General features: G+C 57.4%; 1 protein-coding gene across 4 annotated transcripts; it reads left to right on the top strand.

Moving 5' to 3' along the window:
- Nucleotides 1-602: 602 nt before the first annotated feature.
- TBC1D24 (TBC1 domain family member 24) lies at nt 603-27,170 on the top strand. 4 transcript variants are annotated; one of them, XM_045048345.1, is made up of 10 exons: nt 11,139-12,629; nt 12,852-12,936; nt 16,079-16,198; nt 17,427-18,504; nt 19,141-19,158; nt 19,633-19,791; nt 20,872-20,935; nt 21,897-21,992; nt 22,212-22,434; nt 22,801-27,170. In XM_045048345.1, exons 4-10 carry the CDS (start codon nt 17,540-17,542, stop codon nt 22,953-22,955), a joined length of 1,680 nt encoding a protein of 559 aa, XP_044904280.1. In that variant the 5' UTR covers nt 11,139-12,629; nt 12,852-12,936; nt 16,079-16,198; nt 17,427-17,539; the 3' UTR covers nt 22,956-27,170. The 4 variants fall into 4 exon arrangements, with proteins under 4 accessions (XP_019676717.3, XP_019676718.3, XP_044904280.1 ...); XM_045048346.1 differs by having other exon boundaries at nt 11,139-12,674; XM_019821158.3 differs by lacking the exons at nt 11,139-12,629; nt 12,852-12,936 and adding an exon at nt 603-707.

Here is a 27,170-nt window from a genome sequence, read left to right as displayed (position 1 = left end):
ATCACAGACGCCTGTGGACCCCCATGGGGCTCGGTGACACTGGCTCCCCCGCCCCCTGCCAGGACCCGCAGAGGGCGCTGTGACTCCTCCCCCAGCGAGGAAGGCAGCCTCTGGTCCGGGTCTGTCACGCCTGTCACCTCTGCCTGCCCTGTCTCTGCCGCTTGGACGTCCGTGTCCCTGTCCCCGCTGCGTCTCTGCCTGTATTCGGCCCCTTTCTCGGCCTGCTGTGTCCCTGTCTTGTCTCCGGCTGTCTCTCTCGGTCTCCGGGCTCCTCCTCTCGGGTCGCTCCCGGAGGACCCCCTCCTCCCCTCCTCCGCCCGCTCGGGACTAGACGTCGTGTCCACGCGGACGCGCGTTCCCAGGTCTACGCGTGACCCGGCCGGACGGCGGCTCTGGCTGGCAGCCCTCTCGGCTCCCGACGCCCCCAACCTTGCGTTTGGCTGGACCCCACATCCCCCGCCCACTCGGCTCACGAGCCCACACTCCCCTGTGCCGGGACCCGACTCTGGCGGCCGCAAGCTCCCGCTGCCCCGCGGCGGGGCGCCAGCGCGCATGCCCAGAGCCCGCTGCGGCCGAGACCCGCAGGCGCCCGGGGTGGGCAGCCGGCGGCGCGTGCTCGGCGGGGGCGGGGCCGCATGCGCGCGTGCGCAGAACGGCCCGCGCTCAGTCGCACAGAGAGCTGAGGAGAAGCGGCGCGGCGGGCGGAGGTGGGTGCGCGGCCGGCGCGGCGGGCGGGGGGCGTGACGGCCCGGCACGGGGCCGGTTCTCCGGCTGTCACGGTGGAAGGGGAGTGCTGAGGGAGGGGAGGTGGTGCCGGGCTTCTGGGCCTCCGTCCCAGGCGGGGCGCGGGGGCCGGCCGCGGCTCAGGTCGGGGGTCCGGAACCCGCGCTTCTCGGGCCCGCGGCCGTCCGCCTGGCGGTGCCCGCCATCCCCTGCCGGACCCCGCGGACCGAGCGCCGGGCAGGGCGCGATGCGGGACCGGGGCCGACCTCGGCCCCGCCGGACCCCCACCTCGGGGGGCAGGGCCGGCGCCCCCCCCCCCCCCCAATAAGCCGCGTGGTGGGTGGCCGGCCCGGGGCAAAGCGTCGGAAAGAGCTGTTCTGTGTCAGGCTTTTTCTCCGGGCACTTTCCGGCTCTGCGGGGGTAGGAAGTCCTCTTCTGGACTCGAAATTGCAACAGATTCTCTGATAACGTTCTGCCCTTGAAGACCTGCAAGTGCTTTCCTCTGGGCCCTCGGTTTGCCCCAGGATGACACGCCCGCCCACCTGCCACTGGTGTGTCTACCCTGCCTCGGAGCCCTCGGCTGGCTGGGCTGCTGTGCCAGGCGGCAGCTGTCCTGCAGGCCTTGCCGGCAGAAGGAAGCATTTCCACAGGGCCCCGGGCGCTGTGCTTTCCTGAGCCTTGAGTAAGCACAGCTGGAGGGCGGGGATAGGCTGCACCTGGTCATGGTTTTTGGCGGCAGGGGTGCTGGTGGCTTGGCAAGAGGTTTTCACTGATGACCTCACTCAGTGCAGAAAGGGTCGCTTTGGGTCTCCTGGATTGCCACTCGTTGGCCTGACATTAAAGGCCAAAGGTTGTCTAAGAGCCACCTGAACTGCGGGGAGGCACAGGTAGACTGTTAGGTTAGCCGCGTGCTCAGGAGGCATGGGCCTCGTGGCTGTGATGCCGCCATTTCCGTGTTTCCCCAGCTTCCGATTCCTAGCCAGGAGTCTGTCTGCCTTTCTAGGGCCAATAGAGGCAGTCCAAGGTGGTTTTTGTTATTTTGATGTATGTTTGCTCTGGAGTCGGCAGGGACTTCCAGGCAAATGCAGAAAAAATAAAACACCCCTTTATTTGGCAGATGTAGCTTGTTTCCTCCACTGGAGAGCGGGGTTTCCATCTTCCCTCTCTGTCCCTGGCACGTAGCAGCTGCTTGCAAACATTTGCTTCACTGTCTTGGAGACCAGCTTGCAAGGTCTGTTCATTTTAGGGGATCCAGTCTGGGAGAAACCACCCCAGATAAGAAGAGATGAAGAAATCTCACAAAGGTTTAACAGTTCTCTCTGGCCAGTGGTATGACCCTCATGTGCACTTCCTTTCATGCTGGAGGTCGGCCTTCATCTAATCTTCTCAGCCCTCAGATAAAGCCTTTACCCGAAGTGCTTATCGGATGGCAAGTGCTCTGTTTAAAGCCTGCCTCTCCCCGTGGACAGGGCGAGGGCCATGTCACATTCATCTTTGGTCCCCTATTGTCTGGCATGGAATGGGCCGGGGGGCGGGGGGGTTTCTCTGAAAGGCTGTGAAATGAACCGAGATGCTAAAACTAGTTTTCGTGTGGGTTAAGGGTGACCTTCGGGGAAACGCAGACGCCATCTAGGCAGGCTTCTCACAACAGTCATAAAATTCACCCCCCTGAATCCGCAAGTTCCTGTGCAGGTGGGCCTCGTGGGCTTACACTGACCACTGCTGCCAGGACTGTCTGGCAGGTCGAGTGACCTTGGGCACACCGTGTTGCTCCTAATTCTCGTTACCATTTGAGCTAGCCTCAGAAGACGGATTTAAGTGTTTGCTTTGAGATGGTTTCTGCTTTAAAGTACATAAGAACAATGAAGCGGGTTATAAAAAAGCACTTAACATTCACCCTGTTCAATGTTTTACTTGCTGAGGCATACCTTTCCTGTTATGACAACTCCGCTTGTGGAAGAAAGAAGCCCTTTCCGATTCAAAGCAGCAGCTTCAGTGGCTGTTTCAAGTGTCACTTTGCAAATGGAGATAATATCAAAGGAAACAAACAGACCAAAAAAAAAAAAAAAAAAAAACCCAGGGCATTTTATGAAGAATCCACTTGAATTTCTTTATTTGGTAACTTTCATTAAGCTTTCAGCGCAGGTTTACCGAAGTCGTACTTCACCTGAGGAAGCCGTGTGCCCATATTCTGTGGCTACACGTTTGGGTGGCCAGCGCGCTGCCAGAGGTGGACTGGGGTTTGCGATGGAAAGAGAGGGGTAGCCTTCTGCTGGCCTTTGGTAGGGACTCTGGAGAAGGACGTGAGCTACGTTTTGGAGAACGAGGAGATGATGGAGATGATGGATGTGGCAAGGCCACATGAGGGAAAGGGCCTTCCGGGCGAGGGGGCAGCGTATGCCTGCCTGAAGTCACAAGGGCACAGCTACTTCACAACCTGCTGTTGCAAGAAGGGTGGTGGGGACTCCAGTAGGTGGAGCGAAGAGAGGAAGGTGAGGCCAGAGAAAGCAAGGCTGGTGGCAGGTCGGAAGAGGCCTTGAGTTCCAGGCCCAAGTGTGAATTTTACCCTGAGAGCAGTGGGAAGCCACCAGGATATCTCGGGGTTGTGTGTGACTGATCAGATTGTGTCCTCCAGGGGTGACCGGGCGTCGATGGCCATGGTGGGTTGGCGACGGGTGGCACGGAGTTGGAAGCTGCCCACCTATTGAAACGTAGGCCCAGCACAGAGGAAGAGTGGTGGGGGACAGAAAGGAGAGCGGGCCCCTGGGACAAGTGGCTTCAGGGCTGGGGAGGGTCAGGGAGAAAGAAGGTGTAGGGAACACTCCCAAGATTGGGTGACAGCATTTGCCATTGCCATGATACAGGCAGAGGGTGCCGGAAGGAGGCTGGCTTGGGGGCAGGCAATGACATTGAGTTTGCAGATGCTGAACTTCCCAGTAAGTAAGGCCTCCCGGTGGCAGGTGGGTATATGTGGATCCAGAGCCAGGGAGAACGTCCTGGGCTCGACCGTGTTTTGGGGACTCCTTCCGATGGTGCTGAAGCCATGTGGACTGGGGTGGGCCTCACCAGGAGAGTGTGTGGAGTAAGCAAGAGAAGGAAGTCTGGAGACAGCTGGTGTTTTCTCGTACAGCAGCGGGGAGGTGACAATGGAAGTCTAATCAATAACCGCTTGCCTTTTGGGGCCTGGGGGCAGGATAGTGGGCTTTTTATTTGTCACAGAGCCCCAGTTTGCTAGTTAGAACGAACGAATGATCTCAGCAAAATGTGAGAGTCTAGAGGTGCAAAGTCAGATGATTGATTCCAAGGGCCTTCCTGGTGTTTAGTTGCCTTTTGGGAAACTTCCAGATGTCACTCATCTCAAAAGACTCGTTTGTCTCTAGACCAAGGGTTGGTCCTCTTGGAGCATTCTTTACAGTTAGATCTCTGAAAAACACTTTTTCTAACCATGAAGAATGCTGAAGAAAGTGTTTTTCAGATCCAGAGATGCATTCAAAGTTACAGAAGTCTCAGGGTCCCCCTGCTGTCCTTCTGGGACCCCGGTTTCTGTGTGTTACATCAGCATTGGCAGCAAGCGGGACTTGGGAAAGACTCTGTTGAGGATGCAGAGGGCATGTATATGGTGCTGCCTCCCACACCTGGGGGCTGAGGGGGAGAGGGTGGGGAAAGGCCAGTGTTGCAAAAGGAGCCCCTACCTGCCCTCAGGAGTCATGTGGCCCCACCGGGCTGGAGGCGTAGGCCCCCCTAGGGCTGGGCTGGCCTTTGGATAAATGCACAGGGGGCTGTTAGCCATTATCTTTGCCTCTGACGGAACATGCTCTTCACTTAGGGCACCGGAGACAAGATCTCGATGTGTCCTGTGCAGCTCTATCCCCCACTGCCTGGCTGTGGGACCTTATCGGTCTCCCCTGAGTATTGCACAAGGATCTGCTGGCAGAGGTCACGTGCGAGCACTCATGGGCTCTCCCTCCATCCCACCCAAGCGTGCCCTCTTCTTTTACAGATGATTGGGAACGCACTATGCACGGCTTGGCTTGTTTCCCATCATCTGAAACTGTGTCTGCCTAATCGTTACACACTTTTAATTGGGTACCCCTCGCAGTGAGGGTTGTCGTTTACCTGTGGGTGTTCTGTCACCAATCAGTGCCTTACTGTTAGTGTTCTAGATGGAGCTCCTTGGCTGCTCCCGCCAAAAGCTCACCTCACCTCTCTGCCCCTTTAGCCTTTGCTTGTATCATTTTGCCAGCATTCCCTAGTCATTTTCAGTGATTGCTTTTCCAACAAGGATCCTTCTAGCCTTCGTATCTTGGTAGAGCTGCCGGCCTAAAGGATCCAGGTTTATGACTTAATTTCTCTCTCCTTTCCGGGCTGGCCCACCCCTCGCTGTCCAGCACAGGGGAGCAGGTGCCTCCCAGTGAACCCCAGGCCTCGTTCTTGGGCCCTTTGGCTTCTTGGAGCCTGTATGGCTGGTCTGTAGAGCTGTCTTGTCATCCAGGCTGTGAGTGACGATCCCTGCCCTGCCCTCTTCAACAGCTGAGGGGTTCACTGGCCCCGCAGCGGCTGTGTTCCAAGGCCCTGTCCTGTGCCTGTGCCGTTGCTGCTGCTTCCTGGGCCAGGGCTGCCTCATCCTTCAGGACCCAGCTGAGGTCCCAGACTCTCTGTGCTTTCCTCTCCTCACGCCTGTGCCTGGGTTGGTGTGGTCAGTCCGTTCTCGTGGTCCCACAGGCAGAAGCTCGCTGAGAATTTGCATCTTTGTATTCTAGCATTGGGTAGTCTGGCGCCCAGGAAGTGTTTTGAATACCTATTTAAATCATTGTGGCTGCAGGACTCCCTCTTGCCCCAGCTTTGTTGTCAGGTCTAAAAATACTTGCTGAGTACCTGCTCGGTGGCCAGTCGTCTAAGGCACAACTGTCCCAGGCACCGTGTTTGGAATTCAGACCAGTCAGAGTTCTGATGCTGCTGACGGGGGTGGGGCTCTCTTCTGCTTCTCACTCTGTGCTGCTAGCTTATTTACCATGTGCCCTGGGGGTGTTTTCCCAGACCTGTTGGGAGAACCCTGTTTTGCTCAGAAGGTAAAGATCCTGAATTAACAGAGCCCCATTCGAACCTCAGCCCCTGCCTGTGGGCAGACCAGACCAGGCTGGGGGAAAGGTGTTTTGCCCCCCCAGGGACACAGGGAACTGTTTTGAGTGGCCAACAGGGACCTGTTCCTTGTCCCATGCCGCAGGCTCAGATGCCGTTGGTAAGACCTGCATTTGAACTTCTGCCTGGAGACAGGCAGACAGGCCAGCCAGCTGTGCTAAGATCAACGCCTCGTGAATGGTCACACCCCTTGTACCTGGCACGTGCCCTCTGTTGTGTGCCAGCAGCAAAGCGCCCACTATCAAGTTCCCCAGTCCCTGGCCGCCCGGCGGTCATTGTGCAATATGCCAGTTGCCATTAATATTTGAAAAATCCCTGTGTTGTGTCTCCAGGCTGCGACAGAGCGCAGCCCGCTCTCCTGTCGTGCGAACATGCCTGCTGGGAAGGTCACACGCGTACAAGTTGGCAAATGCTCCCTCTTGTTATTTAGAATTAAATTTTCTTCTTGGGCTAAAGCAGTTTGGGGTTTTTCTGAGTCTCCATGTTGCTTTCTCTTGTTTCCTCCTTCTTGGGGACGCTGGGTGTGGTGTGAGGTACCCAGGTTCAAAAATCACCGTGTATTAGAAGAGCTGGACTCCTAAGCAGGTAGGTCATCACAACAGCGTGCCAATGCCAGGAGGGGGTTGAGTTCAGTGAGGGCGCCCTCGGCCCTGCCTGGGAGGTCAGAGAAAGCCCGTGAAGGAGGGGGCATTCGGGCAGAGGCGGGAAGCAGGTCAGTGTGTCCTGCCTGGTCCCCTTCTCAACAGGGCGCGTGCACCGGGCTGGGTCCCGCGGGAGGGTGCGGCCGGGGAGCCTCTCCGCTGCCGTCCAGAGGTGAGTTGCGAGTCGCTCAACAGCGGTAGAGACGCTTAGGAAAGCAGTTGGAGTCACAGGACTTGAGCTCACAAGACGATTTCAGGCTGAGAGGAGTGTGGACCCCTGCGAAAGCCACATTTAAGAGACGGGGAGGAACGATAGCGGGAGCTGAGAGGGGAGGGGACGCACACAGGAGGGAGAGGAGAGATGAGAGCCGTGGGGTCCCCCGCGCCTGCTTCAGGGAGATAAGAGCCCAAGGGTGTCCTTGCGAGAAGGGAGGGGTGGGAGATGGGTGCACCCTGCTCTCTCCAGAAGCCTGACTGGGAGGGAAGGAAGAGGAGACGGAGCTGGAACTGCACAGGGGCTCTTAAAGCAGAAAGGGGGCGCTAAGGAGGCAGGTGACTTGGGGTGCCCAGGAGGTGAGATCCAGGGCCAAGCTGCGGGATGCAGAGTCAGGTGGAGAGGAGGGACAGCAGGAGGGCGAGGGCCACAGGCGGTGTGCAGCTGTCGGCTAGTGTGGAGGGTAAGAGGGTGCCGGCCGGTGGCTCTGAGGGCCGTGACCAAGGCAGCATCATCTTTTCCCTCTACGGATGGTGTGCAGGGCCGACTCCTCCTGTAGGTGTGCCTGGCGCCTGAGAGAGCGCATCAGGGGCTCGGCGGGCAGGTCTAGGCTGAGTGGGCGAGGAAGTAGATCGAAGAGGGGCTGCTGGGTGAGGGGAGATGGAGTCACGACGTGTGGGGGCGGGGGGGGGGAGACAGTAAAGAGCGCTTGGGTGGGGTTCCGAGAGTAGGGTGCTGGTGACACACCATCTCTGGGTGGAGCCGTTTCAGGGCTGACCAAGATGTGGATGAAACGTTAGAGATGTAAAGGCTTCTAAAGTTGGGGATCATCAAGCTATGAGTGCCTACTCTGCCCTCTAATGCCCTGCAGCAAAGGCTTTGAGCTGGGATGAGTGCGGGTGGGCAGGGTCCTGGGAGAGCCCAGATAGAGGAGGACTACGTCCTGGGAGAGCCCAGATAGAGGAGGAATGGGTCTAGGGAGAGCCCAGATAGAAGGGGGGCAGGGTCCAGAGAGCCTAGATGGAGGGGACAGAGTCCAGGGAGAGCCCTGATAGAGGGGGGTGGGGTCCGGGGAGAGCCCAAACAGAAGGGGGTGGGGTTTGGGGAGAGCCCAGATAGAGGGTCCTGGGAGAGTCCAGATTGAGGGCGGGGTCATGTCTAACCCAGATGGAGGGGGCAGGGTCCGGGGAGAGCCCAGACAGAGGGGTTAAGGTCAGGGGGGAGTCCCCTCTGGCCAGAAGGACAAAGGGTACATTCGGGGAGAGGGTGACGAGTTGGGTGTTGTGTGTCACAGACAAGTTCCAGAGCAAGAAGAGGTGGGAGTCGGGTGGGTGAATGCGGGGCAGCACAGTAAGGGAATGTGGGGGGTCGGTGACCGTGGTTTCCCCAGTGGGCCACGCTGTCACCGCCAGCCATCTGCACGATCGGGAGTCCTTCTACAGCTGAGGGCGAAGATGGGAAGATGAGTGTGGCCCACCCAGGTCCCAGACAGTGTCCTGCAGCTTTGTCCCCGTGGCCTCCGGCAGATTCCTGGGGGGGAACGGGGCATTTCCTGGCCTCCCAACAGACGGGTGGGAGGACTGGACCTTGTGAAGAAGTCAGATTTGACTCACACTTGAGAAGAATGTTCCAGAGTAGTGGGAGACGATAGTCATCGCCCACCTTGGAATATGCCCCACTCCAGGCCTGCTCCAGTGCCCAGGCCTATCCCTGCCCCTTTGGGTTGTGTGAGCCAGACAGTCTCGGGGACATGTCGTGACCCCCCCACCTCCTTCCCTCTTCCTTCCCCGGAGGCTCTGTTTCCCCTCCCACGCGGCTTGTCTTCCCTGCCTGGCCCGGTGGCCTCTGCACTCGGAGCATCTCCGTCTCAGGCAGCAAACACGCCCCGTGATGGTTCTGTCTTTCTGGTCCAGACACCCTGGGGGGGCTGGAGAGGGACGGTGTCACCTCTGCGTGCCCGGCTCTGGTGCCAAGAACGTGTCGAGGGGCTCCTGGTTCTGCTGCACCCTGGCCTTTTTGCAGGCGCCACCTTGAGAGGGAATGATGATCTCTAAGGCTGAGGAGCCACCTAGAGATGGGGAAAGCTCTGAACTCCACTCGGGGGCACTGCCTGGGAAGGGGAGCAGTTCCCTGTCACGTGGAGCTCCGCAGGCCCAGAACCAAGTACGTCACTGCCTCTCCCTCCCCGTCCTGCCGTCCTTTCTCTCCTGGGACTCAGGGCATCCGTGCACGCGCCTGCACACGCAGCTGGGGCCACAGCCTCCTCCTTCTCCGTCCTTTGTTTCCTGGTTCCGCTCCCTGAACAGATGTGGGATTGCTCAGGCTGTGGAGGAAGAGCTGAGACACAGCTGTGACACCAGCCACCCTGTCCTGTGCACGGTGACTAAGGCCCAGCAGGCCCAGCCCTGGCAGCCTGAGCTGTTCTGCGGTGGGGGGTGGGTCAGGATTCTGGTGAGTGCCTACTTCCCTCTGCTCTGCCAACTCACCCCTGCCTTGGGCCAGGTTCCCTGTCCTTGGCTTGGGTATCTGCCTTGGGTCACCTCTTCTGGTGGAGTCCACTCCTGGGCAGTGTGTTGGGTCCACTCAGGGGCTGGCCTTATCCCACTCCTTCTCATGCCTCTTCTCTGGACTCTGCCCTCCTTTCTCAGCCACCAGGGTTTTTTTTTTCCAGCCTGTGGATCCGATCGGGCACCTAGGTGGCTCAGTTGGTTAAATGTCTGACTCCTGGTTTCAGCTCAGGTCATGATCTCATGTTCATGGAATCGAGCCCTGTGCTGACAGGGTGGAGCCTGCTCGGGATTCTCTCTCTCACTCTCTGCCCCTCCCCTGCCCTTGAGTGTGCGCATGCTCGCTCGCTCTCTCAGAATGAGTAAACTTAAAAAAAAAAAAAAAAAGTGGCTCTGGGGCGCCTGGGTGGCTCAGTCGGTTAAGGTCCAACTTTAGCTCCGGTCACCATCTCACGGTCCGTGAGTTCGAGCCCCGTGTCGGGTTCTGTGCTGACAGCTCGGAGCCTGGAGCTGCTTCGGATTCTGTGTCTCCCTCTCTCTGCCCCTCTCTGCTCATGCTCTGTCTCTCTCACTCTCAAAAATGAATAAATGTTTAAAAAAAGAAAAGTGGCTCTGATCATGCCACCTGCTGCTGAGACTCTCCTAGAGGTCCCCCTTGCATGGGGTGATGTCCAGTCTCCTAGTGCAGGTGGCACGCAGGGCCATCGGCCAGCCCCCTCTTATCTCAGCCCTGGCCACTCACCACCACCTGCCTCAGCTGCCCCATGTGCCCGTCCCCATTCCTGCACCTGGCTGACTCCCCATCTTTGTACACTCGGGGTACCATCGCCCCTGCTGCTGTGCTCGTGTGAAGTCTACACCTCGCCTCGGTCATCTCCCATTGCCCTGCCTGGCCTCTCATGGCACAGAAGAGTCATGTCAACACAAGTTTGTCAAATGAATAAAAATTTGGGGTGAGGGGAGTCATGGTGTGCTGGACCCCTGGGAGGCACGGCCTGGGAGGAAGGCACAGCACCCAGTGTCAGTGAGTGGTTACGATGGAATCACCTGGGCTTCGTGTGCACAGCTGTGTTTGTCATATCCAAGTGTTGTGGAAAATCACGTTCCCCACCCGAGAGGTGGGAAATGCAGAGATCTCATGACTCATCAGATCCTGCGTGGTGTTTGGGGACAGCAGTGAGACCCTGAGAAGCTGGCCCTGCATGTGCTGAGGAGGGAGCCTGGGTGGGGCTGACCCTCCAGGTGACTGTCCACTCCTGAAGTGGGAGATGGGTGGTGGGCACAGCAGGGTCACTGGGAGCTCCCCGGAGGCTGACAGACCTGGGATGGACCACCTTGTGCGGAGGACTCAGGGGCCCCTCTCTGTGCCTGGTGTCCTCATCCATAACGTGGAGCCACTCCCCACACTGCTGACTTGTCAGGGTTAAGGGACATAGGAATGCAAAGCAGAAGCCATTGGCAGCCAGCCGCTGTGGCCCCTGAGGACCCGGGTGGGATGGGTCCTACCTGAACAGGTGGTGCCAGGGGCTTGCTGCTGGGCATCTCCTACCCCGCCGTCCCTCCCGCCGTGTCTGCTCTCCCCTCTCATCCAGCTCCTGTCCACCGGGCCACCGTGTACCCGACAGACCAGAGCCCACAGGTTTGGGGTGCCTGGGCTCCTCCACCCCAGGCCAGCACCTTCTCTTCCTGTTGCCCTGGAGGGCGGAGTTGATTTGACTCCATGAGGTGTACCCAGTGAGGGTGTTTGCTTCACAGGAGCTCCTTCCCCAGGAACAGCCACCCTGGCCCCGGGGCCTGTGGGAAGGGCCCCCCCCCCCCCCCCCCCCCCGTGCGGCGGATCCACCGGAGCCTGATGTGAACTTGACTTGGCACTCAGGATGGTGTACGTGGCCCAAGGGTATGGTGGTCACCACGACAGGAAGGGGAGCTGGACCAAAGTGTCACCAACATAGCAATATAATATTTGGGGGAAAGAGAGGTCACACGTTTCCACTGAGAGTTGTGTTTTATTTCCGTTTAAGAAATTCTTGCTTCCCATTTACAGCTGAACTCTGAAAACAGGCCCGGTGTGTGTGAGGGAAAGGGAAGTGAGAGCACCGGAAGAAGGGGCTTCTAGGGGTGGGGGAAGCAGGCCATTTGGAGGGACTGTCCCTGAAGAGAGAGCAGAGGACTTGTGTGGGGCTGTGGAAGAACATACCCCACAAGGAGGAGCCATACTTGGGCCCCCCTGCAGGACCGATCGCGTGTTGACCCACCAGGTCCCGGTCACTATCCAAATGGCTCTGAGCCCGTGCCAAGCCAGGAGACCCTGTGGGGCGGTAATGAGAAGCCCCAGGGACATCTGAGCTGCCCTGCGTGCCAGGCTAGGCGGAGTGCTTTCTCTGAGCCAACTTAGTTAATCCTCACCACAATTGGCACATGGGTTGGATCGCCTCCCTTCCCCAATTCTGGCTCCCCTTACAAGAAAATCCAGGCTCCTCCCCGTGCACGATCCGGCCCCTGGATGTCTCTGGGCTCTTCCCCTTGCTTGCTGTGCCCCGGCCATACTGGACGCCCTTCTTTTCCTGGAGCACACCAGCCTGGTCCTGCCTCAGGGCCTTTGCTCTCCACATTGTGCATGGTGACCTTTCCTCTGCCCTCCCGGCTGCTTCCTTCTCGTCACCTCAGCTCAAATTGGGAGAGGTCCACCCCGGGCACCCTAGTAAAGTAGCTGTCACCCTCCAGACGTGCTGTGTCCCCAGTGTCTGAGATGATCACTGTCTGCGTTTCTTGTGAGTCTAAAAGGATGATGAGTGGAATTTTTTCTTTTTTCCCGGAATTGCAGACTAGGCCCGGAACCGAGGACAGGACACACAAAATACTTGCCTCCATTCCAAGTTCAGGGAGCTGCAGGCAGCTGGGGTCAGCCCCCTCCAACAGGGCTGATGGAGAGGTGTCCCCTCAGAGAGCCAGCCCCGCCCCCACCTCATTCCCCTGCCGAGAATGGTGGGGGGGTGGCCTTTAGGCGAGTGCAGTGTTACTGGTGAAAGAGCATACCTCCCTCCCCATCTGGAGGCCCAAGGAAGGCGGGGTTCCAGGGCACCTGCTGGCCATCCCCGCCCCCCTCCCCGGGCTGCCAGAGCACAGACGGATGAGAGGAAGTGAGTGGGGGTGTGCCTGTCTGCACGGTGCCCTCACACCCCAGCCAGTGAGCCCTGAGGGTGAGCAGCAGGGGCTGCACGAGGTGGTGGTATCCGTCGGCTCCCTGTCTCGCACTGGCACCCGCCGTTTGGGGAAGAGGCATGGCTTGTGTGAGGTTCCTGCAAACAAGCACCAAAGCTGGACTTGGAAGCCAGGCCTGACTGACCGAAAACCGGATGGTCTCTGCGTTAGCTCCTGCCTCCCTTCTCTGCCCCTGACCGCCGGGTACAGATGGGGGACGTGGAAGGGATGTGGAAGCGTGGGGAGCAGGTGTGGCCTGGTTCCTGTGGGGAGGGGGGAGGGGGGTTAGCCACAGGTGCAGGGGGGCATGGGGAAGGGTCCCTGCGGAGGGGGCGCAACAGCTCCAAAACTGACCTCCAGAGCGTGATGTTCGACTCGATTTTAAATTTTTGGTCTGTCTCCTGCCCTCTGGCTTCTCCCTCCCAGCGGCAAGCTTAAACAGCGGAGCCTGGCTGTGAATGAGTGTATCTGTCAATCGAAGGAAAGGGCTTTGCGCGATATGCGCTAAAATGTGAGTAGTGATTCTCTTCCGGTACAAGAGCAGGGACAGTTGGGGGGATAGCTGAAACAGGACTTGACATTTTTGTTCTGTAATTTCGTATTATTTGCCTTTTTATTTTAAAAACAACAACTAAGGAAACGACCCTGGAGCTGGTCTTACAGATGCCTGAAGATGTCACCGCAAACCTTGTTTGCCCGGCCCCAGAAATGCCAAGGTCTCTTTTTGGGTGGGGATCTTAGGAGGAGGCCTGTTGGGGTCCAGGGAGCACTTTCGGGGTCTCCTGAACATGTCCTTGCCTCGGAGGCCCTGAATCCAGAGTGTCCCTGGGTTACTTGCTGTAACGCTTTGTCTGCTTCTCGCTGAAGGTCCTTCTGAAGGAACTTTGTAGGTGCGATAATGGTTTTTGGAGTTTCCAGTTTAATATTCAACCCGGATGTGAGGCCAGTTGAATGAGGATTGGTGCCGTCCTGCCTGGATCTTGTTCTGTTCATAAACATGTTTATTGCCCCCAGAGGAAGCTGCTGCTTTTCACGCAGACAGGGAGGGCCTGGGGTCCCCTTTAGAGGGTAATGGGCTCAGAGCCTAGAATGAGGGATGGAAACCCTACAGGTGGGGCGCCTGGCTGGCTCCGTCGCAAGAGTCTTGATCTCGGGGTTGTGAGTTCGAGCCCCACACTGGGTGTAGAGATTACTTTGAATGAATGAGTACATACATACATACGAAAAGTATAGGTAGTTTGCACATGGGGACTGTGGGGTGCAGCCTGGGTGTGGCTCTGGGGGTTCACACAGGCCCAACCTTCAGGGCCTGGGGAGAAAGGAGTGCCCCTGGCTACTTTCCCACCTAGGATCCACCCAGGCTCCCATTAAAGCTTCCTTTCTTCTGCGCAGGGAAACTCCAGCCCAGCCCCACACAGGGTCCTGCTGTGGATGAGGTCCTGCTGTGGGATGTGTTAAATGGGTGTTGTCACAAAACCTTAGTTTCCTGCTGTGGACTAGGCGCTTCTGCTGGGACCTGGTAAATGGGTGTTGTCACAAAACCTTAGTTAATCTTCCCTATGGGGAAGCTCCTATAAGAGCAGTGATGGGGCTGGGAATGCAAGCTGGTGCAGCCACTCTGGAAAACAGTATGGAGGTTCCTCAAAAAACTAAAAATAGTACTACCCTACGACCCAGCAATGGCACTACTAGGCATTTATCCAAGGGATACAGGTGTGCTGTTTCGAAGGGACACATGCACCCCAATGTTTATAGCAGCGCTATCAACAATAGCCAAAGTATGGAAAGAGCCCAAATGTCCATGGATGGATGAGTGGATAAAGAAGATGTGGTATAATGTACAACAGAGTATTGGTCGGCAATCAAAAAGAATGAAATCTGGCCATTTGCAGCTACGTGGATGTAACTGGAGGGTATTATGCTAAGCGAAATTAGTCAGAGAAAGACAAATATCATAGGACTTCACTCATATGAGGACTTTAAGAGACGAAACAGATGAACACAAGGGAAGGGAAACAAAAATAATATCAAAACGGAGGAGGACAAAACAGAAGAGACTCTTAAATATGGAGAACAGAGGGTTACTGGAGGGGTTGGGGGGGGATGGGCTAAATGCGTAAGGGGCACTAAGGAATCTACTCCTGAAATCATTGTTGTACTATATGCTAGCTAATTTGGATGTAAATTTTAAAAAATAAAAAATAAAACAAGTTAAAAAGAAAAAGAGAGCATTGTCAGGGCACATGGGTGGCTCAGTGCGTTAAACGTCTGACTTCGGCTCAGGTCATGATCTCACAGTTTGTGGGTTCAAGCCCCACATCGGACTCTGTGCTGACAGTTTAGAGCCTGGAGCCTGCTTCAGATTCTGTGTCTGCCTCTCTGCCCCTCCCCCACTCACGCTCGCTCTGTCTCTCTGTCAAAAATAAGTAAACATTAAAAAAAATACATAAAGAGCAGTGTCAACTGATATGTATCCAAAAGAGCCAGAAGCCGGGACTCCACCAGACCTGGGCACCCGGTGTTCACAGTGTTACTTACAACAAATTGCCAGGAGGTGGCCGCAGCCCGCGTCCACTCAGAGATGAGTGGGTAAGCACAATGTGTTCTGGTCACACAATGGAGTATTATTTGGCCATAAAAAGGAATGAAATTCTGGTAAATGGGGGGGCAGGACACGTAGGTGGAGTGCAGAGGTATCTTGGGGCAGTGAAACTACTCTGTATGATTTTGTAATGAGGATATGTGTCGTACACATTTGTCCAAACTCCTAGAATGCACACTGGGAGCAGACCCTCATGAATCTGCCGATTTTAGGTGATGATGACGTCTTAATGCAGGTTTCTCAGCTGGACCAGATGCCCCGCTCCCCTGGGGGGTGTTGACGAGGGAGCGGGTATGTGTGAAATCTCAGTACCTTCCTCTCAACTTTTCTGTGAACCTGCAACTGCTCTAAAAAATAATCTTAAAAAAAATCCTGATACATGTATGCTATAAACGTAAATGAATCAGGGTGCCTGCGTGGCTCAGTCGGAGTGTCTGACTTCAGCTCAGGTCATGATCTCATGGTTCGTGGGTTCGAGCCCCTCATGGGGCTCTGTGCTGACAGCTCAGAGCCTGGAGCCTGCTTAGGATTCTGTGTCTCCCTCTCTCTCTCTCTCTGCCCCTCCCCCACTTGTTTTCTCTCCCTCTCAAAAATAGATAGATAATAAACATTTTAAAAAATTGAAAAAAAATAACCTAGATGAACCTTGAAGGCATTATGCTCAGTGAAATAAGCTAGTCACAAAATGACAAATGTGTGTGATTTCACTTCTGTGAGATTCTTAGAGTTGTTGCCTTGGTAGAGACAGAAAGGAGAAGGGTGGGCTCCAGGGGCTGGGGGAGGGGGAGTCCATGCGTCCTGGGGGCAGAGTTTCAGCTGGGAAGACGAAAGAGTTGTGGGGACGGTGGTGGTGAGGGCACAGTGTGACTGCACTTCCTGCCACGGTTCCGTAGACTCAGAGACGGTTACCCTGGTAATTCTACATATGTTTTCCCACAGTGAGAAAAGCCACACTGCACCGAGGGGCTTCTCACATATACAGCTTTTAGACTATAATTCTTTAATTTCCACTCCACGTTTTTAAGGTATTATTTCCTTTTTGTATTTTCAGATGAATGTTACAGATGCAGGAGAAACTGGAATGATCTGGCCATCTACTGAAACTTGCTGAAGCAAACCGTTATGACGTCTCTGGACCCTGTACTGTCCCAGGCGGAAAGGCTAGTCTGAGGTGCGTGGGCACATGCTGCTCTTGGGTGTGTCAGCACACCTTCGCTGTGTGCAACGTCCGCCTGGATCTCACAAGTTTCCCGTAATGGAGAGACAGCACCAGACCCCCCAGTGTGATACTTCTGGCTCCTGTGGACCCAGAAATGTCTTAATTTTGAAGCAGTGACACCTTCTGTTTCTTTCTCAGCCCTCCCGTTTACTCCCCCACAGCAAGTCTTCTCTGGAAGGCCTACCTGAAACTCAGCTGGCGTTTCTAGAAAGTTCAGGGCTGGCCTGTGGCTTCTGACCCAGGGCCGGTGGGGCAGAGCAGTTGTGTGGTGCCGTGCTCGGCGCAGCTGCAGAGGCCCGGAGCCTTAGGGAGTAGACACTGGGCAGCTCTTAACTGGCTGGGGTGCTCTTGTCCAGCGAGCCCCCCCGCCCCGGTGTTGGTGGGGAAGGAGGGCTGGGGGGCCCGCCCACACCCGGCAGAGAGTTGTCTTCAGCAGGATCTGGCTGGCCTAGCCCTTCTGGGATCTGAGCCTTAGGCTCTCATTACTCAGAATCTGTGTGATCTACTCCAGTAACTGCATGAAAAGAAGTTCTACTCCAGAGTTCATAGTGACTTCTCAAAATATCCACTCATCTTGTTTTTCTTTAAATGTTTGTGTATTTTGAGAGAGAGAGAGAGAGAGAGAGGGCGGGAGGGAGAGCTAACGGGAAGGAACAGAGAGTGGAGGAGACAGAATCTGAAGCAGGCTCCAGGCTCCAAGCTGTCAGCACAGAGCCTGACGGAGGGCTTGAACCCCCAAACCGCGAGATCATGACCTGAGTTGAAACCAACAGTCAGGCGTTTAACCGACTGAGACACCCAGGTGCCCCTCCACTTGTTTTAAGTAGAAGCCCTCCTAATACTTCATAGAAAAATGAAAATAAAAACATGCTCTTTAAAATGTGAACTTTCGGGGCGCCTGGGTGGTTCAATCGGTTGGGCGTCCGACTTCGGCTCAGGTCACGATCTCACAGTCTGTGAGTTCGAGCCCCGCGTCAGGCTCTGTGCTGACAGCTCAGAGCCTGGAGCCTGCTTCGGATTCTGTGTCTCCCTCTCTGTCTGCCCCTCCCCTGCTCATGCTTTGTCTCTCTCTGTCTCAAAAATAAATAAAAACATTTAAAAAATTAAAAAAAATGTGAACTGTCGTATATGGTTAATATATAACCTATGCGTACATTAAGCCTGACTTTCAATCCGACAGGGTACAGGATGGCAAAGAGGTCAGCAGCAAAGCCTAGGAGACGGGGCTGGGGGATTTAGCCGCTTCGTGCCTCGCCCGGCAGCCTGGGATCCCTGTGCTGGGCGCCCCGCACCATGGATCCCCCGGGCTACAACTGCTTTGTGGACAGAGACAGGATGGATGCGGCCGTGCAGGACCTGGGCCCCAAGGAGCTGAGCTGCACCGAGCCTCAGGAGCTGAAGCAGCTGGCTCGCCAGGGCTACTGGGCCCGCAGCTACGCCCTGCGGGGGAAGGTGTACCAGCGCCTGATCCGGGACATCCCCTGCCGCACGGTCACACCGGACGCCAGCGTATACAGCGACATCGTGGGCAAGATCGTGGGCAAGCACAGCAGCAGCAGCCTGCCCTTGCCCGAGTTTGTGGACAACACGCAGGTGCCCAGCTACTGCCTGAACGCGCGGGGCGAGGATGCCGTGCGCAAGATCCTGCTGTGCATCGCCAACCAGTTCCCCGACGTGTCCTTCTGCCCCGCCCTGCCCGCGGTCGTGGCCCTGCTGCTGCACTACAGCACGGACGAGGCCCAGTGCTTTGAGAATGCCTGCCGCATCCTGGCCTGCAATGACCCCAGCCGGAAGCTGGTGGATCAGAGTTTCCTGGCCTTCGAGTCCTCCTGCATGACGTTTGGGGACCTGGTGAACAAGTACTGCCAGGCGGCCCACAAGCTGATGGTGGCCGTGTCGGAGGACGTCCTGCAGGTCTACGCGGACTGGCAGCGCTGGCTGTTCGGGGAGCTGCCCCTCGGCCACTTCGCCCGCGTCTTCGACGTGTTCCTGGTGGAAGGCTACAAGGTGCTGTACCGCGTGGCGCTGGCGATCCTCAAGTTCTTCCACAAGGTGAGGGCTGGGCAGCCGCTTGAGTCAGACAGCGTGAAGCAGGACATTCGCACCTTCGTCAGGGATATCGCCAAGACCGTGTCTCCTGAGAAGCTGCTGGAGAAAGCATTTGCCATCCGCCTCTTCTCCCGGAAGGAGATTCAGCTCCTGCAGATGGCCAACGAGAAAGCTCTGAAGCAGAAAGGCATCACCGTCAAGCAGAAGAGGTAGGCAGGCCCCTTGGGGCCTTGGGTGTGGCCCGCCCCTGGGTAGGTGAGGGGCCCACTAGGGTAGGGCGTAGGTGGGATGCGTCCTGGCGGCTGGGGCCTGAGCTAGTCCTGCCAGGCTCCTGGTCTGCCTCCTGGCAGCCAGCCCTGCGTGGATAGGAAGCCATGGGAGTGAGGAGGGGGCCTTCTGGCTACAGCCACAGGCTGCTCAGGCAGCTGCGGGTACAGAAGGTGCAGGGAGGGTCCTGCCTTCAGGGTCAAGGCCGGTGGCGGAGATGGACGCTGGATGCTGACCATGGAGTCAGAAGGTCTGGTGGTGGGCCCGGCTGACTGCCTCAGATCATTTTAAAGCAGCCTCTGCTCTGTCCCCCACCTGGGGTCTGTGCTCCCTTGCCGGCTGCTCTTGCGGCTGCTGGGTACGTCCCCCTGCCCTGAGTACCGCCCCTGGGAAGCCAGGCTGGGAGGGGCCCACGGTGTCCAACACCATCTCGGCGTGACCGAGCCCTTGGTGTGGAGGCCTTTCTCCTGGGCCAAAGGCAGGTTCGTCCTGGCCATCAGTATTTGCCACTAACCTGTCCTTGTCTGTTTTATTTTTCTTCCTCTTCTCTGTGTCTGTTGCTTCCCCCTGTTTTTCAGTGTTTCACTTTCTAAAAGGTAGGTCTGGAAACCACATCTTCATTCCTGGCTTTTTTCCATCTCCCGTCCTGGCTATCCCAGGACCCAGCTGCTTTCTCTGGCTCTTGGGGCTGGGTTTGGCAATGCTGCCTTAAACCCTGGCTGCTCTTCAAGCTGTCTGTCTCTCTGTCTGTCTGTCTGCTCAGCTGCCTCAGACCTGCTGTCTGTCCGCGCTTGGCTGGCTCTGAAGCATTGTCTTGTCAGAGCTGGCTCACTCTGTGTCCCCATTCATTAGAGAAGATGTGCTTCTGTCCCCACCCAGGCTGAGTGCTCTCCCCTCTGTAGCCGATGGGAGGGGGGCTCCAGGGCTCAGCGCCATTCCCCCAGTCCCGTTTCCTCGGGAATAGCAGAGAAGCCCCCTTCAGGCATAGCTCATGCGAGAGGCTCCGCGTGGCCAGGGCGTGGCCAGGGCGTGCTCAGGGCTGCACTCTGAGCCCTCCCCACTCTCCCCAGGCAGTTTGTGCACTTGGCGGTGCACGCGGAGAACTTCCACTCAGAGATCGTCAGTGTGAAGGAGATGAGAGACATCTGGTCGTGGGTCCCTGAGCGCTTTGCCCTCTGCCAGCCCCTCCTGCTCTTCTCCTCGCTGCAGCACGGGTACAGCCTGACCAGGTAACACCCGGGAGCCCGGCAGCGGCCCGAGGCATGGGCTCCAAGGGCCTGACACACGGGAGGACGGAGCAAGCCGTGGAGACACCCCAGAAGTGTGGGTAGTGTCTGGGGATGGGCCCTGGGATCTACCTGCCTTTTCCTCAGGGGCCTTAGAATTGAGAGCCCCTTTTTCTGGGCTTCTCCTACTCCCCGGCCACCCAGACTTCAGGGGTCGCTGCCTTGAATACACAGCACTGATCCAGGCTCCTGTGTAGGTGTGACGACCCTGGGAGGTGGAACCCCCACACAGGAACTTCATCCTAGCACAGGAAGACCTGTGGTGGTAGGCCCTGGGCCCCTGCTGCCCAAGCCCCACCTGGCTGGTCCACAGCTGAGTCCGGGGTGTCCCTGCCTCCCGAGGCAGCTCTGCCAGGTTTGGCCCCAGTCAGCCTTAGATGGCAGGTCGCCTCAGGAGCTTCTGGCTCAGGTCACAGGTGACCCCGCAGAGGTGACATAGGCAGAGCTGTCCCAGCCCACATGACTGTTACGGCATAGCTAAAGACACGTTCACCTGGTCCCTGCCTCTGTGCTGTGTGGGAGGCCTGCTGTGGGACAGCCAGGCTGGGCCACCAGGGATGCCATGAAGGCACCCTTGGTGCCACCAGGATGCTGTGTCCAGCCTCCTCGTGCACTCCGTGTCCCACAGGCTCAGGCCCCCCCGGGCACCCGTGAGCTTTCCGAGAGCAGGTTCCTCGGGTTTTGCGTCCCTGAAGCTCCTGACACGTGGCTGTGCCCGCTGAGGGCCGCCCGTCACGCAGCTTTTCCCCACATCGCAGCGGCGCTGACGGTCCTGGCCAGCTGACTGCTCGGCCCTGAGGCTGCCAGGCCCGGGCTCCGTCTTGGCTAAGAAACGTCTGGGCCAGGGTGCTGCCGGGTCCTTGGCCACCACACCTGGTCCCCGGGAGATGAGGAAGCACAGTTCCCAGACCCATCTCCCCCAGACAGCCTGGGCTTCTCAGATGCTATGGGCGCCGGATTGCTGTGGCCAGAGGTGGCACAGACTTGGGATGGAAGCCTGGCATGTGTGGTCTTTGCCCCCAGGTTTTATTTCCAGTGTGAAGGACATGAGCCCACCCTCCTGCTCATCAAGACCACGCAAAAGGAGGTGAGGAGAGGCCCTTGCCACTAATGAGCCTTGGGGCGGGGGTGGGGGTGCCCCCCTGAAGCTTCCACCCAGGCTTCCTTCTCTTAGGGGCGCAGAGTGGAGCCCACCCTCCACAGAGAGGTGAATCCAGCCTCTCCATCTGACCCCCAACCACCCAGGGCCTCTCGCTTCCCTGGGGGCTCCAGGCCCCTGCTGAGCAGCCTGGTGGCACAGAGCCTGGCTTCAAGGAGCGAGCCCTGCACAAATACCCCGTGAGCAGGGCCCTGCCTCCACCCATGACAGGCGACTCTCAGGGCCCTGTCCTCTGCTAAGTGCTCTGAGGCACCCAGGGAAGTCGGAACTCACGTGCCCCCATCCTAGGGGCGTGTGCACGCGGTAGAGGCTCCTGGTTCTGTGGCTCCCACACCTGCACCCACGGGAGTGGTAGGTTCCTCACCCGGTTCCGGGTTCCGTGTCTGGGATTCCAGCAGGAGCCTGGGCGTCTGCACTGTAGCAGGTGACTCACTGTCAGACGCTTCGGGCAAAGCCTGCAGCCACGCCGCCTGCAGCCCCTCCAAGGACTGAGTCGGCACTTTGCTGGCTGGCTGGAGGTTAGGGAACATTCTCGAACAGGGTCACCTCTCAGAAGCTTCTGTGTAAGGGGCATCCCTGGGGTTGATGCCCAAAGTCAGAGTGTGGAAGTGGGCTCATTCCCATGCTTGAGGGCCAAGGAGGGAAACAGAAATATCCCAAACACGCTGATGATGGCGGAGGCAGCCACCCACCCACCCTCACCGCCCGCCCCATGCCCTGCAAACTCTGACCTCCCCACCCCACTGTCCACCTCCACCCTTTGCCCTCGGGCACACCAACAGCGCCCCCTATCGGTGACCACCACGGGGGGGGGGGTCCCCAGCAGGCTCTGAACAAGGGTGCTCCTGCAGGTGGGGCACAGCCTCACACCACCGGCCTTTCTCCCCAGGTGTGTGGGGCTTACCTGTCAACAGACTGGAGTGAAAGGAACAAGTTTGGAGGCAAAGTGGGCTTCTTTGGGACGGGAGAGTGCTTCGTGTTCAGGGTGAGTGAGTCCGGCTGGGGGCCCTGCTCACGAGACCCGGCCTCCCACTCCTCCTAGTGCTCCCCCCACAGAGTGCCTCCCCACGTCCTTCTTGTTTGTGATCCATCGACCACACAGGCGAGCCTCGTCTGCCCGGTGTGGTCGGCTCCCCGGCCCAGGCCCCGATAAAGACTGGTGGGGGGCGTGTGCCTGTAACTCACGCTGCCCTTGCGCCCTCAGCTGCAGCCTGAGGTCCAGCGCTACGAGTGGGTGGTCATCAAACACCCGGAGTTGACCAAGCCAGTGTCCTTGGAGGCTGCTGCCGCTCCATCCCCTCCCGGCCGCCCCACATCCTCAGACCCTGCCGACCGCCTCTCGCCCTTCCTGTCCGCGCGGCACTTCAATCTGCCCTCCAAGACCGAGTCCATGTTCATGGCTGGGGGCAACGACTGCCTCATCGTAGGTGGGCGCCTCCCCGCACTCCAGGCTGGGCTCCTCCCTGCCCTCGGTCACGTAGCCCAGGAGATGGGTGCGAAGTCGTGGGGGGAACCGAAGCCCCTGCGCGGGTGCCTCATGTGAGGGACAGGCAGAGGAAGAGAGCCGGGACTGTTGGGGCTGGAGCAGGTGCGGGGGTGGGAGCGGGGATCGGAGGGTGCACGGTGGGGGCCCCAGCCAGGGGGACTGAAGGCCAGCCCTGTGGTTTTAGAGAAGTCTCTGGCAGGGCTGGGGCGGGGTCCCCATCCAAGCGGGGTTGCTGAGGAGCAGGAGGAGAGCCTCTAGGGGGCAGTGCTGGACAGAGGGACAGACGCTGACCCCCAGCATCCCACAGGTGGAGGGGGCGGCCAAGCGCTCTACATCGATGGGGACCTGAACCGGGGCCGCACTGGCCACTGCGATACTTTCAACAACCAGCCCCTCTGCTCTGAGAACTTCCTCATCGCTGCCGTGGAGGCCTGGGGCTTCCAAGACCCCGACACCCAGTGACAGGCCTGCGCACGTGGGGACGGAGCTGTCACCGTGGGGTGGGGGTGGGGCAGTGGCCCCCTCTTCATGGGGCAGGCAGTAAAGGAAGAACCCCCCCTCCGTGTGGTGGGCAGCATGTGGGTGCAGCTGGGGCTCTGGTGCTGGGCTGGGAAGGGGTGCCCGGGCCTCAGCTGGCTGAGCCTTGCCCTACTCAGACCTATGCAGACTTGCTTGGATTCAGGCTCTGCTTCTCTGTGGAGCATCCTGTGCCCAACGCCTGGAAGGGGCTACATCTTGCAGCCCCTGAGTCTTAGTCCCTTGGTGCGGAGGTGGGGACTCCGAAAGCCAGAAGCAACCTTCCGGCAAGTGTGGGTCCATGGCGCCCCCTGCTGGGGCCTGTTAGCACGGCTCTGAACGGAGCCCTGAGGCTGCCACCTGGTGGGCTGCTGAAGGCCCCCCGGGAGAACAGACGCCCTGGCGGCTGCCCCCTGTCCATATCCCCTCCCACTGTCCAGGGCTTCTCACCCAGTGTCCTCTTCTGGTGCTGGCCTCTGGTGGCCGCCTCTTGGACAGGAGCTGCAAGGTGAAAGAGGTGAGGGCAGGATCTGGGCCCCTCCTGAGGGAGGGAGAGCCGGAATGATGCAGGGCTGGAGAGGACGTTATGTGTCCTCGTGTTTCAGAGCCTGACGCTCCTGCGGGGCCTCTCTGTGGGTTCACAACTGGAGAGGCTGCCCAGGACGGCCCAGGGACGGGCCCTCTGCCACTGACCCCAAACCCGCCAGCTGCATTTCCACAGGCTTGTCCAGAGAAACCCAGACCCCTGGGGGTTTCTTCAGCCTTCCTCCTCTCTGCGGGGGAGGGGGGGCCTCCTCTGCTCCCCTCGGTCCCTGCAGTGGCCCCAGGATCCTGTCCAGACTCCTCAGCGTGGCATGCTCGTCTTTGTCCATCCCCACGGGCCCCAGGTTGCCGGGCCCCCCCTCCCCAGATCCTTCCCACACGGCGCCTTCACCACATGCCCCTCTGTGCGCCTCTCACAGCCCTGTGTTTGGCTACACAGTGTGGTGCCCTCGTGCTGCGGCCTGTCCCCCACTTCCCTGCCCCACCTGGCTCTGCACACGCCCTGCAGACTGTAGGGACCACGTGCAGACTTGCCAGGGGGTGCTGTGGGGAGTGACCTCCCACCCCATGCCCTCCCTCAGCTGGTCCTGAGGGCCTGGGCACCCGGGGAGGGGGCGGGAGGGGGGGAGCAGACAGACAGACACCCAAGCAGCCGTGCTGGGGGCTTTGGCAGCCTGGGCCACAGGTGCTGGGGTCCTGGCCCCCACGTGGCTGCAGCCAGCCTCTCGGTGTCCCCACGCGTGATGCCTCTGCTGTCTCCATCTTGCTTGGTCCTCCTGTGGGGCACTGGCCCTCCTAGTTCAGTCTCCTCTGAGCCGGGCCGCCGTGGCGCAGGAGGAAGGACCAGGAGCCCTGTGTGGCTTTGGGCAAGCCTGTGGACCTGTCTGGAACCCATTTTCCCCAACCGTAAAAAGGGGCCAGTCATCCTGCACCGCTGTCTCCGTGGGACTGTTCAGAGGTTCTGAGGGGGACCGCGTGAGTCTCCAGTGAGTGGAGAGGTGCCGGGAGGCAGTATCACAGTTCATCTCCCCCCCGGCACACCACGGCAGCCCTTGCCCCCTCAGCCCCAGCCCTCCTGTGGCGCAACTTTGGTGTTCATTAAACACGGTCTTGTTACATGAACTCTGAGGGTCCAAGTCTGGTCTCTTCAACCAGAGGGGCCTCCAGGGGCTCCCCTGGGTGGGCCACCAAATGGGGCACAGGAGGCTGCACCTTCACGATGCCTGTCTGCGTCACCAGTGGAGTGTTGAGGGCCTTTGAATACCGCCTTCTGTAAGCCACTGGAGGTATATCCAAGCACTGTTTGCGTGGCTCCCTCTGCAAACTTCTGGAGCCTGGGGAATTCTTTGCTGGTGAGTGAGTCTGGAGGAGTCCCTGTGGCTGCCCTGAGGCTCCTACCTGGCCCTCGAAGAAATCCAGCCCAGGAGGGAGATGATGGCTTAGTCACGGGGTCTCTGTCTATAGCGTGCGGTCTCTGTGTGCACGTGTAGTGCCCAGGTTCTTCCACTTTGACGTTGTCGCCCGAGCTGTCCTGCTGAACTAAAAGGTATGTGACTATTACCTTCATTTTTAATTCTTATTTATTCTTGTGCGATGTCAGGTGTTCCCAAATAGAACACGTTTTGTTAATATTCTCTGTTGTTTCTTCTTGATTACCTAGAATTAGCTTTTGATGTTAAAAATAGCCAAATTTTTATGGAATTGCATGATGAATTATCACCCGTTTTTCTAGAAACATTTAGAAGTTTATTTTGAGGGGTGCCTGCCTGGCTCAGTTGGAAGAGTGTGCTGTGCAACTCTTGATCTCGGGGTCGTGAGTTCAAGCCCCACACTGGGTGTAGAGACTACTTAAATAAAACTTAAAAAGAAAACAGAACATAGTTTGAATCAGTTCATTAAGTTAATTTGTTGAAGTGGACTATATGCGTTTAGGGCTTCAGAACGTCAGTTTTTTAAAAGTAATTTATAATACAAGAGTAAGGCATTTGTATTATGAATTTTTCAGAGTTTTAATTGCTGAATTGAAATTAATATTTCAACTTTTCCTACTTTTATAAGCGGGGTGCTTAATTTTTTGTTTCTCCTGGCAACTTGTTGCAGAAAATTCTGAAGATTCTAGGCTTTCAAATTTCTTATCCATTTCCTGAAGCCATAAGGCCTGTATAGTGTCTTTTAGTATTTATTATTTACCAGATTTGGGTTTTGTAACTTTTCATTCTAAATAATTTTAGATTTATGGATGAGATGCAGAGGTGGCCCAGCGGGTTTCCATGGGCCCTACCAAGCTTTCAGAGGCCTCGTACAGCACATGTATCCAAGCAGAGATGAATATTGGGATATAATGCTATTAACCACAGATTTAATCAGATTCTTTGAGTTTTCCCACAGCCCTTTCTCTGTACCAGGAATAGTTTTAATTTGTATAGATATTTACATTTTTATTAAATCCAGAGTGACTTCAGAATTCATAGGATGAGGGCTGCCTAGGTGTCCCAGTAGGTTGAGCGTCCGACTTTGGCTCAGGTCATGATCTCACAGCCTGTGACTTCGATCCCCACATCCGGCTCTGCGCTGACAGCACGGAGGCTGCTTTGGGTTCTCTGTCTCCCTCTCTCTCTCCGTCCCTCTCCCTCCCCTCTCAAAAATAAACATTAAGAAAAAATTCACAAGACGAAACACTGGTCAAAAAAATAAATTAGCCAGCACACCCCCGGTCTCAAACATGGATTCACATCTTGACTGTTGTCCTCGCCCAAATGCCCCGTTTGCGTGGGGAAGTTACCCGGTGAAGCCAGGAGCACCAAGGACACCTCACGAGCGCGTGACCCTGCAGCGTCTAAGTTAGGCAGGAAAGCGTGTGGATCTTCAAAAATAACCTGGCACAAAACAGAATCACGATCTTCATCAGGTTAGTGTCAGACTGTGCCCTGAAGTTAGGCACGGTGTCACGTGATTCGCTGCTAAAGATGAAATGCCTCACACACTTGCAGACGTGCTCACTTGACCCAGCCGCATGGAATTTAACACTGTGTTTGCGACCGAAGAAGCAAAATCAGTGGACACGCGGTCACGCAGACATGCTGACCCGTGACGTGCCTCGGAGACGCACCAGCTGTTAAAAACCTGCTTCGGATTGCTGAATCCACAGCGTGTTCCCTAGTTATCCAGTTAGTTTGGGCACCTAGAAGCCATTTCATCGGTGAGAAGCACCGCTGACCGTGGGGGCCTGCAAGTCGGGTCTGGCCCGGGGACGCCGTGGCCGCGTGAAGGCCGGGAGTGGGCCCTGCTCGACTTCACGCTGAGGTGCGCTGACTCGCAGAGGACTCACCTCAGCAAAAGCAAGCGAGCTCACGACTGAAGAGGAGGAAGTCGTGTGGATGATCTTACCTTCCATTCTTGCGCAGGCCGGTTATTGGCTGGAAAATGGAGCATCTGAACGAGTGTCACAAAGAATCGTGAGGCCAAGTGAAAATACGCTGGCGTGTGGCGAGCGGACGTCGGCTTTGCGGCAGAGTCTAAGTTGGGAAGAGTGAAAATAAAGGATTTTGTAACGTGGTTGGTCAGTGTTCATTTGAGTCCTAAATAAAAATCAATGAGAGCTAACGGACAACACTGAAA

The sequence above is a fragment of the Felis catus genome, chromosome E3, assembly GCF_018350175.1.
Source record: "Felis catus isolate Fca126 chromosome E3, F.catus_Fca126_mat1.0, whole genome shotgun sequence".
NCBI lineage: Eukaryota > Metazoa > Chordata > Mammalia > Carnivora > Felidae > Felis > Felis catus.
Note: the sequence above shows the minus strand (reverse complement) of the source record. Positions and strands in the feature narration are given on the sequence as shown.